This window comes from Lissotriton helveticus, chromosome 10 (genome assembly GCF_964261635.1).
Source record: "Lissotriton helveticus chromosome 10, aLisHel1.1, whole genome shotgun sequence".
In the NCBI taxonomy this organism is placed as follows: Eukaryota; Metazoa; Chordata; class Amphibia; order Caudata; family Salamandridae; genus Lissotriton; species Lissotriton helveticus.
In genome coordinates this window covers 103,942,924-103,961,957 of record NC_136071.1, presented here as the reverse complement: position 1 = coordinate 103,961,957, position 19,034 = coordinate 103,942,924, and the positions used below count along the sequence as shown (strand labels likewise).

The following is a 19,034-nucleotide window of genomic DNA, read 5'->3' as shown; positions in this document are numbered from 1 at the left end:
AAGCACCATTCTGTACGCCTTCCATGTAGTAAAATATATGAATTTCCACCCTAACTTCAGCATTGATTTTCTGTGACAAGAACATATTTGTATATTCTGCAACTGGTGAACTGCACAGAGGCATCCAGAACTATAAAGCACGGCTCTGCACGTGTTTTCTTACATGCATCAAATAACCAGGCCTACAGTCACTACCTCCAGTCTGTGGGCTGCTTGGGCACAAGTGCAGATTGTGAAATGAATCCACCCTCCTCATGCTCCTAACCACATTGAGGACTGACCCAGCACTTTTGGATGTTACAAAAAAGAGTCAGGGAGTCTGCTCTGGGGTCATCTTGTTGGGAGAGACCTTTGCATTCATTGTTGAGCATAGGGACAAACTGGAAGAGGGCACAGGTATGGGTGGTGGAACAGTGCTCCTGCTGGAAGAACGGAGTATGCAAATTTCGTGTTTGGCACCTTTGAGAGAGTTCAGTGCATTAAGAATTTCTGTTGCCTTTGCCCCTCTTAGAAGACCTGAAGTCCCGCAACTCAGCGTTTGAAACCTGATCCATTTTAATTAGGATTAAACTAAAAACAATTGACCGTGTTTCATGCTTTTGTGATTCTCCAGCTTCTCATATTGTGTTTACTTGTTTTAATCTGTTCAGGACTGCATAAAGCCAATTAAAGTCGAGAAGAAGCCTGGAAAATCCACAGCAAAGATCCGTATCGAAGATGATGGGAATTACTTTCAGGTTAACCAGGTCAGACACTTTTCCTTTTGATCGAACGCTATCAGAACCTCAAGGAGACTGCTTTTCATACAAGTCTGCTAACCTAGCTAATTAGTTTGAGGGTCAAATTCTGGCCTCATCATGACAGGTGCTATTCCCTGATTTTGATCTTTGCTTTTCAAGCATATTTCCTTCAGTCTTCATGCCCAGGGAAATTGTCTCTAGTTCTGTGATATTAGATTGAATGTGTTGCGCTGATTATGTGCTAGTTTGACCTTCTGTAAGATGATTTAAAAGGTTTTCCTCTTCATAGATCTGTAGCTTAGGCAAATCGATTCCCAAATTGCCATGTATACAAATCAACTGAAATAGATATTTAACTTGGTTTATTAAAGTATAACTCTTGTCAGTCTTAACCGCCATACATACTGGAAAGATGAGCTTTGTGTCTGCTCTCTTCATCCATTAGTCTTTTCATCTGTCATTCACATTTTACACCAGCCATTGATTCTCTTGAACTATGAGTGAAAAAATAACTTTTTCATATCCGCCCAAAAAGAAGTGCTTACAGTGCTAGGGCTAGTATACCATAACTTACCTTTGACATAGCATTTTTATTTCCATTCTTTATCATTGTGTTCTTTTGTAGTTATTCTTCAGTGTTTGAACAAGGTCTTCAGTTTACAGTAATTTAAAACCAATGTAAACTTTCTTTATGCTAATAACAATCCTTTTTTCTGTGATTTCCCTAAAACTGAAAAGAAATTCTGAACCTGTACACCTTCTTGTTAGGAAGCGCCCATTCTCTTCTATTAAGATGATATGCAAACTTTTTTATTTAATGTACCTATTTTATAAAATAAATGTCTATTGCCCTCGTGTTTAGGCAGCATCTTGTATTTGTTTTCCTTTTTGTATTATTTGTGGCATATGCTTGCATTAATAACCGTAAACACTGCAGCAGCTTGCCAACGTCTGAAGTATTGGCTTTGCAGTCCTTGATTTAGTAAACGCAATTACATAGAGCTCCTCCTCACAACTTCAGCTCCATGCCCCATGATGATATTTTGCTGTGGTGTATCGTATTCATTCAACATTTGGTCCTTTTATGTTGTTGTCGTTTTACCGTAAGTAAATGTGCAGGGTCATCGTCTCCATTTAAATTCCATGGCTATTGTTTACTGAAGGTTTGTCCAGGTTTCAGCTATGATAAAAAGAGATGCTAACTATAAAGACCTGCAGACGGTGGAGCAGCAACTGACTTCCTGTTTTTCTTTTGCAGGATGGTGAAGCCCAGAAGCTTGAGAAGGCAAAGATCACTCTGAACGACTGCTTAGCCTGCAGTGGTTGTGTGACATCAGCAGAAAGCGTATTAATCACACAGCAAAGCCACGAGGAGATTTTCAAAGTATTAAAGTCGAACAAGGTAAGTGACAACTGGTTTAAGAATTGTTGGATGCTGCAATATTTATAAGATTTTGCAATGTGTAACAGTATGGGTGAAGGTTTGCAGAAGTTAAATGTAAATGCAAACAGAAGGGCATTTTCTTTTTAAAGTGTTTTGAAGTCTTTGGGAGAATTACATTCGAAAAGGTCCAACTGACGACAAAGCAAAGAGGCAGCAAACTGTACACAAATGTACCTGAAGCTTTAGCTGCAGACGTCTTACAAATGTGGAATTCACTGATTTGCATGGTTTCTGTGCAGCTGCATTTGGAGTTTTCCTTAGAAAAGGACTTTGTATGCAGGTGCACATCATTATCGTCCCTCCGGGTTATAAAATCCATTATAAATCCTGCACACTCTCCATATTTCCCTAAATGTCCTCAAGTAACTTCTGTCTGTTTGTCTATGTACGTCATCTGTTTAGTTGTTATGTTATGTTATGTTACACGTTCTTATATAGCGCGCGGCTGCCTCAGCAAAGGGGCGTCCCGGCGCTTAATCCGAGGAGAGGTAAAAGAACATAACCAGTTACTGACAAAAAAGTTGAGTCTTGATAGCCTTTCGAAAAGCCAGGAGGTCATTTAAACCCCGGATCTGCAGTGGTAAGGCGTTCCAGAGTTTTGCAGCCAGATAGCAGAAGGAACGTCCTCCCATCCGGGCTAACTTTACTCGAGGAATCACGGCCAGACACTGTCCCACAGATCTAAGAGCTCTACGGGGGGAGTACATCATCATCAAGGGGCAGAGCATGGGGGGTGAATCCAATTTTAAAAGCAAGTCACAAAGTCTTGAAATGGATTCTCTTATACATAGGAAGCCAGTGTAGCTTTGAGAGGGTGTTAGTCACTGATTTGAACCGGGGAAGTCCAGTCAAGGCACGTGCCGCTGTGTTCTGGACACGTAAACGAGCCTTCGCCGTCTGGTTGGCTCCCAGAAACAAAGAGCTTGCGTAATCCAATCGTGAAAGGATAGTAGACTGCACAACAAGCTGGCGCGTAGGAGGGTCGAAGAATTTTAATATTGGCCTCAGGTCCTGCAAAATTCCAAAACACGTGGCTGCAACTTTCTTTGTGTGGGCAACAAAACTTAACGAGGATTCGAACCAGACTCCTAGATTTTTAACTTCGATTTTAGGTTCTGGGGGGTTGCCAAGAGTGTCCGGCCACCAGTGGCGGCTGGTCCATGGGGGCGTTAGGGCGCCGCCCCACTGCTTTCTCGCCGTGCGAGAAGGCAGAAACACATGGTAGTTATTACCGTAATAACTACCATATGTTTCTGCCTTCTCGCACGGCGAGAAAGCAGAAGTTAGAGTGGGAGGGGTTACTCGAGGGCAGGGGGGAGCGGCTTGCCCACTGTTGTTAATACTGTCTGTTTGGGAAGCCTAAGAGGCTGCCAAACAGACAGTATTAAGAACAATGGGCAAGCCGCTCCCCCCTGCCCTCGAGTAACCCCTCCCACTCTCCCTGCTCTCTGTATGCTGCAGCATACAGAGAGAAATGACGTAGGTAGGGCAGCCGGCCGATCCAATCACAGCGCTGGCTGCTGCGGAGGGGAGGGAGGCTGCCTGCAGCCTTCCTGTTGACGAGAGCCCAGACGTTTTCAAAATCCAGGACGCGGGATTCGGGAGTCTGCAGTCTCGGGAGAAAAGCGGGAACTGAAGCCAAGGTAAGTTTTATAATATTTTATCATTTATTATCGTCGATGTCACGGTGTCTTTCCCTTCGTTTGTATACCAGTCTCCCTTCCCTGGAGAGCTTTTATGCGCCCTCCTGATTCCTCAGCTTTCACTTCTCTTCTCCGCCTCGTTTTTTTTGTCCACGCGCAGGTTTTCTACAGGCTGTTTTTCTTTTCACTTTTTTCTCAGTCTTGTTTTCACATCCTGGTCTTCTTAATTCCCTCCTTTAGTTTCTAAATGTCACAACCCACATTTCGCTGCGCACGTTCTACTGGATGTGTTATTTTATTCCTCAGACGTTCACCATAAAAGCATAAATCAGGCGTTGTGAAATTATGCCGCTACGGTGTTACTGCGTCGAGATAATAAACAGAAAAGACACACGATTAACAACAAGCGCATCTTGGTGGCTGGCTGACTGGCTGGCAGGTGAGGGCTCCCCTGGGCATGTCCTCTGCCTTTGCAGGATAAAAATCTGTGCCGCCGCCGGGCCTCCAAAATCTACGGTGCGGGGGTGACATGAATGGCGCCTTAAGTAAACATTTGCATAACCATTTCTACACTGAGAAATTATGGCAGCCAGTAGAAAGGTTCCCCGAGAGTCGGTGTGTAAGATTGACTTCAGTGTCTTGGTGGGCCTATGTAATCGTGCAAAAGGCCTATGTTGGCATGAGTCACTGTAGAAAGCAGGTTCCCCCAGAGTCGGTGTTGTCTTAAGTTCAGTGTCTTTGTGGAGGGCTATCTATGCTATGGCGGCATGAATGAGTCACTGTAGGCGTGCATATCATCTCGCTGTATATCTGGAGTGCATTGTTGCTGCGCGTGCCAGCTGGGGATTGTAGGATAAAGGTCGGGATGACAGCCCTGTCAGGCCTACCAGCCCACTGGTGCAGATTACAAGCAGATGGTCAACATCGGGCGCTCAAACACACCGAGCAATGTTACCACCTTTAATGTTCGCCACAAACAGCGTCAACTCTGACATGAAAACATGTTGTGTCTGCGTGTTTTTGAATATAGGGATGTCCTCGTTTGTACTGTTGCTTTAAGAGCGAGAAATTTCGTGCTCTATTCTAGGAAGTCTGGTTGAGTACAAAACCTCCCTGACAGCTCCATGGCAGAGATGCGTGCTGTAATTTAAAATAAACTTTGAGCACCAGCTGTGCTTCTCATCATTTTGATTCATTTTGTATCCATCTAGTTTACAATCTATTCATTATCACTCAAAGTTTTAGCTTGGTGCTACAGAAGATCATTAATCATGGATATAATTTAATGACAGCGGGGTCATGTCCCACGAAGTACACCTTTGTTTGCCTCAAAATGCTAATCACTCCTCTGCAGCATTAATAAGGGGCTCTGGTTATAAAATGTGATAATAATGTGTGGTCTTGTTAAAATGCATGTAAAGTGCAGTAGATTATAAAAGTATAAAGCAAAACACTTTCACAATTGCTTTATTACCCTTCCTGCTTTCTTACATTTGCTTGAAAATGCATCATTTGGCCACTCTTTTTTCAAACTTTTCTCGGGGGAGAACTCCCCGAATCCCCCTCTAGGTAGCAGTATGGCTAGCATTTTACGCCCCTCCACTTTCAAATGTCACCAGCCGCCACTGCCGGCCACCATTCTTCACCCCATGCTGCAGCATTTTTGCCAACTACCAACACCTCCGTCTTGTCAGCATTAAGCTGAAGATAATTAGCCGTCATCCATGCTGTTATTGCAGTAAGGCCCTGTTTAAAGTTGTGCGCTTTTGCCCCAACTTCATCCCTCAGCATCACCACCAGCTGAGTGTGGTCCGCGTATGAGACTATGGACAGGTCCCATCGTTTGGCGACCTCCGCTAGTGGCTGAACATACAGATTAAAAAGCGTCAGGCTGAGCGTGGAGCCCTGGGGCACGCCTTGCTCGATGCCATATTCTTTAGAAAGAAACGGCGGGATGGAAACCCGAAAAGATCTACCGGTCTAAAAAGCTTTAAACCATGCCAGGGCTTGTCCCACAACCCCTGCCGTCTCCAATCTGTGTAGCAGAACCTCATGTGACACCGTATCGAAGGCAGCACTGAGATCTAATAAGATCAGTGCTGCCGTCTGTCCGGAATCCAAAATGGCCCGGAGATGTTCTGTCACACTGAGCAGAGCAGTTTCAGTGCTATGTCCAGCACGAAATCCGTGCTGGGAAGCATCCAGAATGTTATGAGAACAGAGGTGCTGAGTCAGAATGGTATTGACATAGGATTCCGCAACCTTCACGGGCCAGGGTAGCAGGGAGATGGGTCTAAAATTCTCCGGCCTAGTGGGGTCCAAAGTAGGTTTTTTAATGATAGGGGACACCCATGCCTGCTTCCATCTGGTAGGTATTATTGATGTAGCAAATGAAGAGTTGATCAGAGTTCTTAGTGGGTCAAGGACCAAGGAGCCAGCCTCTCTGAACTGTTCCGGTTTTAAGGGATCTGCTGGAGAGCCTGATTTAACTTTCCGGCAGAGTCTAAGAAATTCCTCTCGATCCAGCTCCGGTATGAGCTCAAGTTCATGAGTGAGGCTGTTCGTAGGAGGAGTGAGGGTGGATGTGGCTGAAAAGGAACTATAGATTTTACAAATTTTATCAACAAAAAAGGAAGCCAAGTTATCACAGAGTGCGTAAGAACTGGTAGCATTAGTCGCCACTTTTTTCGCACTTAACTCCTTGAGAATTTAAAAAATAATCTTGGAGGGATTTTGGCTGCCATTGATCTCGCTAGTATAATATGCAGCACGGGTTATACAAATCTGTCTGTGATACTTTTTTTGAGAGGCGACATATAAGGTTTTCAGCTCTGGTACATAATCCCTCCTCCATTTACGTTCGGCGATTTTACACACTTTTTTTAGAGCTGAAAGCTCCAAATTAAACCATGGGCTAGACTCCTGAGCACGGGCTCTAATCTAGTCCGCGGGGATGAGAGTATCCAGCGCCCGGTTAATCCAATTATAAACATTTTCATAGGCCTGATTAGTGTCTTCGCTATCCGTAAAAGGATGCGCTTTAAGTAAGGCATGGAAGTCCTCAAGTCGTATTTTCCTCCATGGACGTTTATGCACTTTATGTGCTGGCCTCGGGATAGAAGTATCCTGACTAGGTAGGGACATAATCACCAACATATGATCAGTCCAAGTCATAGGAATGGGTGCTTTTGCAGTTGCTTCCTCTAGGTTAGTGAAAATGGGATCCAAAAAGGGACCCCCTTTATGTGTCGGACCCTGAACCAATTGGCAAAGCTGGAATGCCGCTAAGTCAGCAAGCAAGCTGCTTACCTTGTTGTCAGTACACAGATCAAAATGAATGTTGAGGTCCCCAAAGATGTTAAAATTGGCGGTTATACATCACACTGCACTATCTTGACCGAACGTGCCATATAATAGTTTCCCCAATCCCCTGAAATGTCTTGTTTGGCCATCTTGAGTCGAAGAAAACAAAGTAGGTGTTTTGTTTTTGTGCGAAGTCATTATTATTAGTTATTGCCAGTTTTATGAACTGGAGTGTCATAGGGACGCGTGGACCTAGTTTTTTCAACATTTCTTCAATTTTTTCACTTCAATACATCTGGATAACCCTTCATTCCCAGAGTGTGTGCAGACATTACCCTATCCTTCCTCACCTTTCAGGCTCCTGCCACTTATACAACCTAATCCTGTTGCAGTAGGTGCTGTGCAGGATTTCTAATTTGATGAGCTGTCTGCCAGCCCTCGGGTGCATCAACGCATACTCCCAAAACACATCCTCAAATGTTCCTCTTTCTTTTTCCGTTCAAGCTTCTCCGAAATGGTAGACTGTCAGCTGGCCCTAGGCAGCCTTCTTTTCATGACTGTATTCTAGGGTGGGGGCATCTAAGGTAGATTTGGCCAATTAACTAAACATGCCAGTGCAAGTCCCAGCTGTATTTAACGAAATGCTTGGGAGGGTGACCTATTGTATTCTTCTTCCATTTTATTAAAAATGTTCAGTTCATCCTCTCCACTTATATCACCTAACAGTGATGTTTAACCCCTTCCGTGCGGGGGTAATTCCCCTGCTGGGCTGGGGGGCATGGGGGCGCGCACAGCGCCCCGGTGCTCATGACGAGCTCAGCTCGTCATGAGGCACAGTGCTCGTGTGCTCATGACGAGCTCAGCTCGTCATGACCACACCTGTTTCCGTGGAACGCTCAGCACAGCAGGGGAATTATCCCCGCATGCGAGCGTTCCACCGGAGCACCGTGCCTCATGACGAGCTAAGCTCGTCATGAGCACGGAAGAGGTTAACCCCTTCGGTGCTGATGACGGCCCCCGTGCGTCATGCACCGCGGTGGGCGTGTCCTGATGACGGCTGGGGGCCGTCATGAACCCGCCCACTTAGAAAAACGCCGCACAGGCGCAGAATCGCGGCCGCGCCCAAGGGGTTAAATGTTGTGCCACCTTTGAAATCCTTTTGGCTTGGGTACATCATTCAGTGCTGTGGCCACCCACAAGAGTGTTCCTTTCATGATCTTTCAGTGCCTGCCTGTGAAGGTTGTGGCTTTGTGTCGTTGCATGTGGGGATTTGCGGGAATTCTCCCTCCCCCTCCAAATGTACGTATTGTAGATATCAGGCTTCTGCTATAGGTAGTCTGTAGCTGTATGTGTGAGCCCTCCACTGGAGGAAGACCCCAATCATTAATTACTCATGTGCCAAGTTATCTAATTTGCTGCAAATATTTTTCGTGGGGATCTCCCATCCGATAGTAAGGTCTGGGTTTCTGTCATTTTTTTTTTTTTTTTTAAGCAGGTGTCTGAGATGGGATATGGACTGTTTTAAAGTATGTGTAGTAGTTTGTTTAGTGTTATAATTTTAAATGTGACCACTCTTCCCAACATTCTGACATAAAGTTTGACGTCTCCCCATATTTCCACTTAAATTATTCTGAAGGCTCTTCCAAATTGCCTTGAGAATCCATCCTATGCTCATCTATAGTAAGTTCTTTCCCAAGGTATTTTAAACCTCCCCTCAGTTAATGTAATGGCCTCAGTTTGTATCTCTTTGTCCCATTCATTTATTTTCAACACAGTGGATTTATTCCAATTAATCTGGTACTCTAAGTGATACCCAAACTCGTGGAAAATTTAAAGCAACTAAGGAATTTTCAGGTGTTGCTCTCTCATGTCTGGGAGGATATCATCAAAGTAGAGTGGTATTCTGATATCTAACTTGCTGTCCGGATTCAGTCCCTTTATTTAAGGCACTGCATTCACTCAACAATTCTGAAGCGCAAAAGCTAGTGCAAATAGGTTTACCCACTCTTATTACTTCTGTCTTGTGCCCAATTCTAAACCTTCCCACTCTTAGCCTTATCACATGCTGCTGAGACCAAGGGTATTATAGGACAAGCCAGGGGTAGCAAGAGCTAGCCCTGGCGGCTCCTAGTAGATGTCTATGCAAACATGCAAGTGTCTTGTCCAGCTGACCCAAAAGAGTCTACAAGTTGCTTCCTGGTAAAATATTGAGGTCTGATGGGTATCTGTATTTTTATTTCCATGGTAAAGTATCCACACATTATGGACTTCTTTAGGTCCTTTCATGCTTAAAAGGTCAGTGGTCCCCTTGATATAGGCTTTTTCTCAGTAGGAGATACAAATGCCACAGAAATTATTGACTGCACATTTTTGAAGAAATATTAAGTTTGAACCAATACATGTTGGAGAAGTGTCATATATAGTCAAGTGCTTTCATATGGGGTGAGTGCAGCAAACACCCTGACCAACTTGCTTCCAAATAAGCTAGAGCCCCTAGAAGTTAAAACATCTCTATGAGTGGCAAGGATATTGTGCCACTTGAACCTGTTCTTATCCCATATTTTGGCAAACATCAATGCATGCAGAAGATGGTTGTACTTTGCGGCATGAGTTAAATGGAAGCTGAGTAATCTTCAGTGAGGCAGCCAATGCAGTCGCCTACTATTCCTACATCTTGCGGCCCTCAGGCATCAACTATTTGCAAGAAGATATATGAGCTGGGAATTGGAGTGAAGGACTGTATGCCTAATTTAACAGTTTCTGAAGTTTGCTTTCTTCTGTGTTGTGAAAAGGTTGCTTGAGGTCTCCAGTTGAGTCGTGAGAGATTGGGTTTGTATTGGATTATTGTACTTTTCTTGACGTAAATGGTGTTGTTTTCCCTTATGGTGCAACTCACTTAGTGTGAGGCACATTAAGCGCAAAAGTGAAATTATCTAATTATTAGTATAATAGTCAACCCCTCCACTGCTTTCGTATTGGGGTGGGTGAAAAATTCTGCTCTGCCGGCGGAGTTCATGAAATTTTGCCCACTCTGTGCTCCTATTGAAGCACAGAGGTTTGGCAAATCTCCACCAACCGGTTTGTGGCGGTGTTTTTTCTCATGTGCAGCTCGCCAACGTTAAGTTGCTCGGCGCGATCAAGAATTTGCGTCCCTTAGCGCAATTTTCAGGCTCTAGAACACCTCTCTGCAAGATTTGTCAACAGGGGAGGTCATGGCAGAGCGCGCTGCATGGTGCCATTCACACTGATTTTTACAGCATGGAACAAGCTCCCGGTGCTAAAAATCGGAGCAAGCAGTGCAACGAGCCAAAATTCCATTGCGTGCGAACTCCGCAGAATCTCGCTCAGTTTTTAGGTAACCGTGAGTTCCACCCACCCCAGCTTTCGTATATGGTGGACAAGATAAGACTTAAAAGGTCATACAGATTTCATGGTTTTCCCGACTGCATGCATATTTTGACATGTAATACCTTGGTAAAAATGATTCAATTGTAAAGTGCTGACTGGCTGAATAAATTATTCCACCTTGACCAGGGGATTGAATGCCATTTATTTGCAACTTCTAAAAAGTATTTTAAATAAATAATTGTTTGAAGATTCATATTCAACACCTTACCTAAAAGCTCATTTTGATTTCATATGGAAACAAAGTCTGTGACCCAGTCACAATGAAAGCATTTGACTCCAAATGCTTTCTTCTTCCTAGAATGCAGATCCCAGCCAACAGAAACTGGTGGTGGTTTCAGTTTCACCGCAGTCATGGGCATCACTTGCTGCACAGTATGACCTTACCATGGAAGAGACTGCCAAGAAGCTCACAGGGTTCTTGAAAGGCATTGGTAAGTGGCTGAAACAATTACGAAAGGAAGATTAAGGAGGGCCATAAGAGCAAATTTAGTACAGTAGACCCGTAAACCATAATCCTGTAACACAAAGGGTTTACTAAATTCTCAAACTTCCCCTAATTGATATGAAATATGACCATCTTGTAATGTATAATACCAAACGTTGTGATATGTATGTGCGATTCAGAACATGTGACACTGAAACAAGTAATGATCTCCTGTATGCAATGACTATCTATCTTAACTGTACTAATAAAGAGTTATAAAAAAAATTCTCAAACTTCATGTATTCAAATAGTCTTAAAATCTATTTAATTACAACAAAATCATTTTTGTAAAGCACACATCAACGCAAACATTCTTAAAACACCTAAATATTTTGACACTATCACACAATCCTCAATCCACAGGTTAGACCAAGATCTTATTATTAATCTTACTAATGACAATGTTAATAAGTTCAGTGTTTTTTCTTTTAATCTACGTTTGTGAGACCCTCCTGGGTACAACCGAAGTATCCAGTCTTACACTCTCTTTGTTCCATACATATATCTTCGACCATCTATGTTGTTTCCAGGCTTTTGTTTTATAATGCCAGTATATGGAGAACTATCTCTGATGTGATTTCTTTCTTTTTTGTGACTTTGGTATTTAACAAGGTAAGCGTATGTTACCTTGCCTACACTTGTTCTCCAAATGCCAGTGTGGTGTCAGGTGACTAACTAATAACCATTGCCAGAGGAGGGACGATATGCAAGCCTGCGAGCAAGGGTAATAAACTATTTATTTTTTTCAACAGCTGCTTAAACAGTGAAAATTGTTTGTGTGCGATTTTACTCGAATCTTTCCAAAGGACCCACATGGCAACAGTGGTAAAGAAGGGCTTCTTATCACTGAAAATGTATGTTTTCATTGGCTTGTAATTGCCTCTCAATAGCCCTAGTCTTCTCAAAATTGAGGTCCACCTTATTTTTCGAAAATGACTAATACATCAACCCCTCCATCTTGGACATTGTGATTATCTGTCTCATACTTAAAGGCCTTTGCTGTGACTCCCAGTTAAAAAGCTTGCAAAGTTCAGAGGGACTTTTTACCAGACTTTGAACTGTCCAAGGCTCTCTGTTGACTTGATTGACAAGAAGGTAATAAGAAATATGCTCCTATATAATAATATTTTGACTTCAGTTACAACAACAAGAAAAGGACTCTCTTTTCCACTTACCACTCTCCAGCATGCTTCAGTCTAGCTATCAAAACCAAGGCTACATTCACATCTCATTAAAGTAACTGACCCTCCGTCCAGCAGAAAGTTGCCCTCTTTCACTTTCTCTTATGAATAATAAAACCAATTTCTTTTTGTGGACTCAAATTGCTGTGTGATATGGGGTCTGTGGAGATGTGTTTGGCAGAACTTATTTTCGTCCCTTTCTGTTTTCTCTTTCCCAGTGAGAGTTTTCTGTCCGTATTACTTATGTTTAAACGTTAAATGATGCAGCTTGCTTAGAGAGGGTGACATCTTCTTGGTTTTACCTCTCAGAATTGTTACCACTGCCCTCTTGAGGGTGAGGGACGGGGTTGCCCTTTCACCCATCTGATCTGTTATGCATTCATCTGCTTCCTAGATATACTAACTGCTATGTTTTAATATGGTCGAGGCATGTGGTCTGCTGAATTCATATCTGATGCATAGATCGCCGCCTAGTGTTGGGTCCGGATGATTGCACATTGTTGTCCTGGAAGAGTCTTCGAAGTATCACGAGATAGGTGGCTCCTCCCCTGGACTACAGTGCGCATGGGCATCGACTCCATCCCCAGATTGTTTTTTTCCGCCATTGGGTTCGGATGCATATAAGATCACAAGATCGGAATCAATAGAAACTTTCCTTTAGGCCCGAAGGCCTTTCCTATAGCGTCGGTATTGTCTTGCGTTCGGTGCCCAGCTCTGTTCCGGCTCAGTTTCCGAGTCGGACATCCAGAGGAGTCGCGTGGCTCTTCGGTGCTCGAGGCCCAGTCGACGCAACCAGACTTATTCGACGACACATCGTGGAACGGAGCCCGTTCAAAAGGTGCCCCGTGTGCAACTCGAAGTATCCCCACATCGATGTCCACCCAGTGTGCAACAAGTGCCTGTCGCCGGATCACGAAGAAGCCAACTGTATGGCTTGTTCCCGTTTTCGCTCCAAGAAGACGATTCGACTTCGGCGCGTGGCGCGCCAGGAGGCCCAGCAGACGGCCCCTGACCCGGTGAACATTTTCAAGGGGGAAGAAGCAAACGAGCAGGAAGATCGAGAGCCGATTTCAACTCTAGCGGCGGAAATAGACTCCAACTACGACGCGGACGTCGAAATGCTCGATACAGAAGACGTCGTCGACGAGGTAGGAGACGACAATGAGGCCTATGGGGCCACGGAAGATAGCTCAGGTGAAGAGCTATGCCCCGTTCGAACAATCACTAAGGCTCATGTCGAGCGATCGTCACATGGCCTTACCCAAGATCTTCCTCTGGGATCCACGGTCTCGCCTACGGGCCCGACTACGGACACTTCTACTGAGCCGACGTTGGTCAAATCGAAACCGAAAGTGAAAGCTTCGGCCTCGACAAAACCGAAAGTGATAGCGACCGAGGAAGGTTGTCGAGCCGGTGAAGTCGCTCAAGGGCGTCGAGCCGAAGACTGGGGCACCAAAACCAATTGTCAAGGCCGCCGACCCGAAACCGTCTGTGCCGAAGGCCGTCGACACGGAACTCGGAGCCCCGAAAGCTGTCGACCCTGCACGTCGGCCAGAAAAGGCCAAAAGTACTGTTACACTCGAGTCTGCACATGCTGGTGGATCGAGAACACCTGTCGGGTCGACGAAACCGTCCGCATCCTTCACGAAGCAGGTGTCGGACTCGTTGCAACGCATCAGAAACAAGGCTTCCGTGGTCGATCCGAAGGATACTTCCACCCCGAAGCCCGCTGCCAAACCGCCGAAGTCAACGGCGCCGATCCAATTCACGCTGCCGCCGAAAGTGGCGCCGAAGGCGTTCGCGCCCAGGACGGTCGACGACGCGCCCATGAATGTGTCCACGGGGCCGAAGCCTCCTCATGCCGTTGTAAGCACAAAACATCGACAACCCCTACTGGAGGAGCAGTCGGAACAATTTATCGACGCCGACACCGGTAAACTTTCCTTCTACAAGCGGAAGATCACGCCGGCACAGGCTATGGAGTCCTACACAATTCCTTTAAAGAGGAAAAAGGCTTCTACGGATTCCCCAGTTCTGGTTGAACCGATTAATCCACGGCCTCATGACACTGCTCCAGCCTCACCCACTTACTCGGATGTGGAGGCTGGGGAAGGGGACGATGAGGGGTACAACTTCCCTGCCGACACTGATCCTGAGGATCACCATGACTCATGGGCAGATGCTGGGGACCCAGGGGATCCGCAAACTGCCCCGGACACTCAAGTATATACTGTCAAAACCTCCCCTACTGAGGATTCTGTGGCATTTAATGCTCTAATTGAGAGGGCAGCTAAAAAGCACGACGTCCAGCTGCATGCTGACCCTATTGAAGTGGACTTTCAGTTTGATACCTTTTCCACCTCTGAAAAGACTGTCAAGACTCTGCCAATGCTGAAGGGTGTTTTAAAACATGCTGCAGACATTTTTAAAGAACCCACACGTGCCAGGGTTATAAACCCCAGAATTGAAAAGAAGTATAAGCCGGCACCTGGCGACCCTACCTACATCAAGGGCCAGTTGCCGTTGGACTCTCTAGTCGTTTCTAATGCCCGAAAAAGGGCGAATTCACAAACTACTGGTGATGCTCCTCCCCCTGACAAGGAATCTAAAGTGCTAGAAGCATCAGGGAAGAGGGTGGCGGCTCAAGCGGCCAATATCTGGCGTATTTCAAACACTCAGGCACTCTTGGCCAGATATGACAGGGCACACTATGATACACTTGAGACCCTGTTACAACACTTGCCAGATGAGTATAAGGAAGCAGCGGAAATGCTCATTCAAGAAAGGAAGCTCATCTCAAATGCTTCTATTAAATGTGCACTGGACGCAGCGGACACCGCGGCCAGGGCCATTAACACAAGTGTGATGTTGCGGCGTCAGGCATGGCTCAGAATCTCCGGGTTCAAACCAGAGATACAAACCACCATCCTCAATCAGCCTGTAAACCCTGATCACTTATTTGGACCTGAGGTGGATACCACCCTGGAAAAAATAAAGAAAGATACCGAGACTGCAAAGTCCATGGGGGCTCTCCAGGCCCAGCAGTTCAGGGGTAGTGCAAAGTCCATGGGGGCTCTCCAGGCCCAGCAGTTCAGGGGTAGTACTTTTCGTCGCTCAAGCAATAGAGGTGTTTCCAGAGGCCAGATGTCCCAGCAAACACAGTACACTAAAGGTGGTGCGCAAGCCTCTTACAACAAACAGAGTAGAGGCGGCTATCGCGGCAACAGCTCCAAGGGCAGAGGTCGTGGAAACAACAACTCACGATCCTCCGCCACCAACAAACAGTGACGCCTTGTCACTGCCCCCCGACCATACAACACCTGTCGGGGGGAGACTCCAACAGTTCCTGCCAGTCTGGAAATCCATCACCACAGACAGGTGGGTCAGAAAACTTATACAATACGGTTATTGTCTGGAGTTAACGTCCACTCCACCCAACATCCCACCAAGGCACCGTCCTATGTCCACAGAGCATTTGCACTTATTGCAGCAAGAAGTGCTCGTCATGCTGCAAAAAGGGGCAATCGAGCTCGTGCCAGTGGAAGAAAGAGGCTCGGGAGTGTACTCCCTGTACTTCTTGATCCCAAAGAAAGACTGGTCCCTGCGGCCCATACTGGACCTCAGGCCCCTAAACCAGTACATTCTCTCAGAACACTTTCATATGCTCACACTGCAGCAGGATCTTCCGTTGCTCAATCAAGGGGATTTCCTCGCAACATTACATCTAAAAGATGCATATTTTCACATTCCACTACATCCGTCACACAGAAAATACCTCAGATTCACCATTCAGAATCAGCATTACCAATTCAAGGTCCTCCCTTTCGGAGTGACCACGGCGCCCAGGGTGTTCACAAAATGCCTGGCGACAGTGGCTGCGCACCTCAGGAGACAAAACGTTCACGTCTACCCTTATCTGGACGACTGGCTTGTCCAGGCAAAGTCAGCCCAGCAGTGCGCGGCCAACATGTCCCACACCATTCACCTTCTTCACGATCTGGGTTTCTCACTCAACTATCCGAAGTCGCACCTTCAGCCAGCCCATGTACGGCACTATCTGGGCGCGACAATAGATACTCTGGCCGCCACAGCTCAGCCAAATTCTGTGCGAATCAACAGCATTCAGTCGCTGATCCAGAAATTCAGACCGCAACACTCGCTTCCAGCACGAGTGTTCATGCAGTTGATAGGCATGATGGCCTCCTGCATCTTTATAGTCCCTCACGCGAGACTACATATGCGTCCGCTTCAAGAGTGCTTGGCACGTCAGTGGAATCAGGCTCACGGACAATTAAAAGACCTAGTGTTGGTGAGCGGTCGGGCATACAACTCTGCATTGGTGGAATCCACACAACCTTTGCAAGGGCCGACCGTTCCAGGAGCCTGTTCCACAGATCATCCTGACGACGGACGCTTCTCTCCAGGGTTGGGGAGCTCATGTACTCCACTACACAGTGCAGGGACTATGGACGACACAGCAAAAGAAGATGCACATCAACCACCTAGAGCTGATGGCAATCTTCATGGCAATGAAGGCATTCAAGGTACATCTGTGCAACAAAGTCGTGTTGATCCGGACGGACAACATGACAGCCATGTACTACATTCAAAAGCAGGGAGGTACGCACTCTCCACAACTGTCTCATCTGGCTCAGAGCATGTGGAAGTGGGCCATTCAGAGGAACATCTTCCTCATGGCGGAACACCTCCCAGGCAAGGACAATCAGATGGCGGATCTGCTCAGCGGGTACAGCCACCAAATGCACGAGTGGGAGATACATCCATCAGTACTCCACCCGTACTTCCAGCAGTGGGGTCATCCAGAGATAGACCTGTTCGCCACAAGGGAAAACGCCAAATGCCAAAGCTTTGCCGCCAGGTTCCCGCACCCACAGTCGCAGGGCAATGCGATATGGATGAACTGGTCAGGCAAATTTGCGTACGCTTTTCCCCCAGCACTTCTAATACCGCTGGTGGCACGAAAGCTAAAGCAACACTCGATGACTCTCATCCTGGTTGCTCCAACGTGGGCCCGCCAACCATGGTACACCACGTTGCTAGAACTTTCCGTGGTACCGCATCAAAGGCTGCACCTCACACCCAGACTTTTGACGCAGAGCCATGGCGACATTCAGCACCCAGATCCGCAACAGCTCAACCTGGCGATCTGGCTCCTGAGGTCTTAGAGTTTGGCTACCTCAACTTACCTCCTGACTGCATGGATATCATACGGGAGGCAAGAAAGCCCACCACCAGAGCATGCTACACAGCAAAATGGAAGCGGTTTGTCATTTATTGCGTGGAACACAACATTAACCCGCTTGACGCGTCCACGCACAACATCATTTGTTATCTGCTACATCTTTACAAATGCAATCAGGGATATGCTTCCATTCGGATACATTTATCCGCCATAGCGGCTTATCTCCAAAACAGGCTGCATCTCTCCCTTTTCCGAGTGCCTGCCATTAAAGCTTTTCTAGAAGGACTCAAATGAGTCATTCCTCCCAGGTCCCCACCTGCTCCTGAATGGAATCTTAATGTGGTCCTCACCCAACTGATGGGTCCACCTTTTGAACCTCTACACTCATGCGAGATTCAATTCTTAACATGGAAAGTGGCTTTCCTAATAGCCATTACGTCACTGGGACGTGTCAGTGAGCTCCAGGCGCTCACTGTACAAGAACCTTTCAAACAGATTCACTCCAACCGGGTGGTGCTGCGCACTAACCCTAAATTTCTTCCTAAGGTGGTTTCACAGTTCCATGTCAATCAAACTATTGAACTGCCTGTGTTCTTCCAAAATCCAGAGACAGTGGCTGAAAGAATGCTCCACACTCTTGACGTCAAACGAGCTTTGATGTACTACATTGATAGGACCAAAGATTTTAGGAAGACTAAACAACTCTTTGTTGCCTTTTCTGCCCAACACAAAAGCAACCCCATTTCCAAAGCAGGTATAGCCAGGTGGATCGTTAAGTGTATTCAAATTTGCTATCAAAAGGCTAAGCGCACTTTAACGTCCCCCCTAGAGCCCACACCACCCGTAAGTTGGGGCCTCCATGGCTTTCCTTGGAAAGATCCCTTTGGAAGACATTTGTAGAGCAGCCACATGGTCTACCCCACACACATTTACAAAACACTACTGTGTAGATGTGCACTCCAAGCAGCTGTAGGGCAGGCTGTTCTAAAAACACTTTTTCAAACGTCTGCAGCTGGCACAGGCGGCCGCCGCTAATGGAGGGACTGCTATATATTCTATGCTATAGATATGAATTCAGCAGCCCACGTGCCTCGAACTGAATATGCTACTTACCAGTATGCATCTGTTCTTGGCATGTAGGGCTGCTGACATTCATATCGCCCGGCGCCTGTAGCGGCTGCAGAATTTACACTTACTCTTAGCATGGCCATCGCTCACACTGTTACACTCCATCTTTGCCACAATGGCTAAAAACAATCTGGGGATGGAGTCGATGCCCATGCGCACTGTAGTCCAGGGGAGGAGCCACCTATCTCGTGACACTTCGAAGACTCTTCCAGGACAACAATGTGCAATCATCCGGACCCAACACTAGGCGGCGATCTATGCTATAGATATGAATGTCAGCAGCCCTACATGCCAAGAACAGATGCATACTGGTAAGTAGCATATTCATTTCTTTTGCATTATATGAGTATATTGAAATAAATTATTCATGTTGTTTGCAGTGCTTTCATGTACTACCTTCTACCATGCAGTTGTAACAGTTTATTTCAAATATGTATCTCATTATTACCTCTTTCGTGTGTCCGTCCTATTATGTCTTCTTCCCTTGTAATATCACCTGA

General features: G+C 46.0%; 1 protein-coding gene across 1 annotated transcript in view; it reads left to right on the top strand.

The window, feature by feature from the left end:
• The window catches only part of CIAO3 (cytosolic iron-sulfur assembly component 3), a 100,416-nt gene that overhangs the window by 15,348 nt on the left and 66,034 nt on the right, over positions 1 to 19,034 (top strand). Inside the window, exons 2-4 of the mRNA XM_078664889.1 lie at positions 651 to 746; positions 1,999 to 2,142; positions 10,837 to 10,969. Coding sequence (XP_078521015.1) covers positions 651 to 746; positions 1,999 to 2,142; positions 10,837 to 10,969 — 373 coding nt within the window. The remainder of the gene's footprint in view (positions 1 to 650; positions 747 to 1,998; positions 2,143 to 10,836; positions 10,970 to 19,034) is intronic.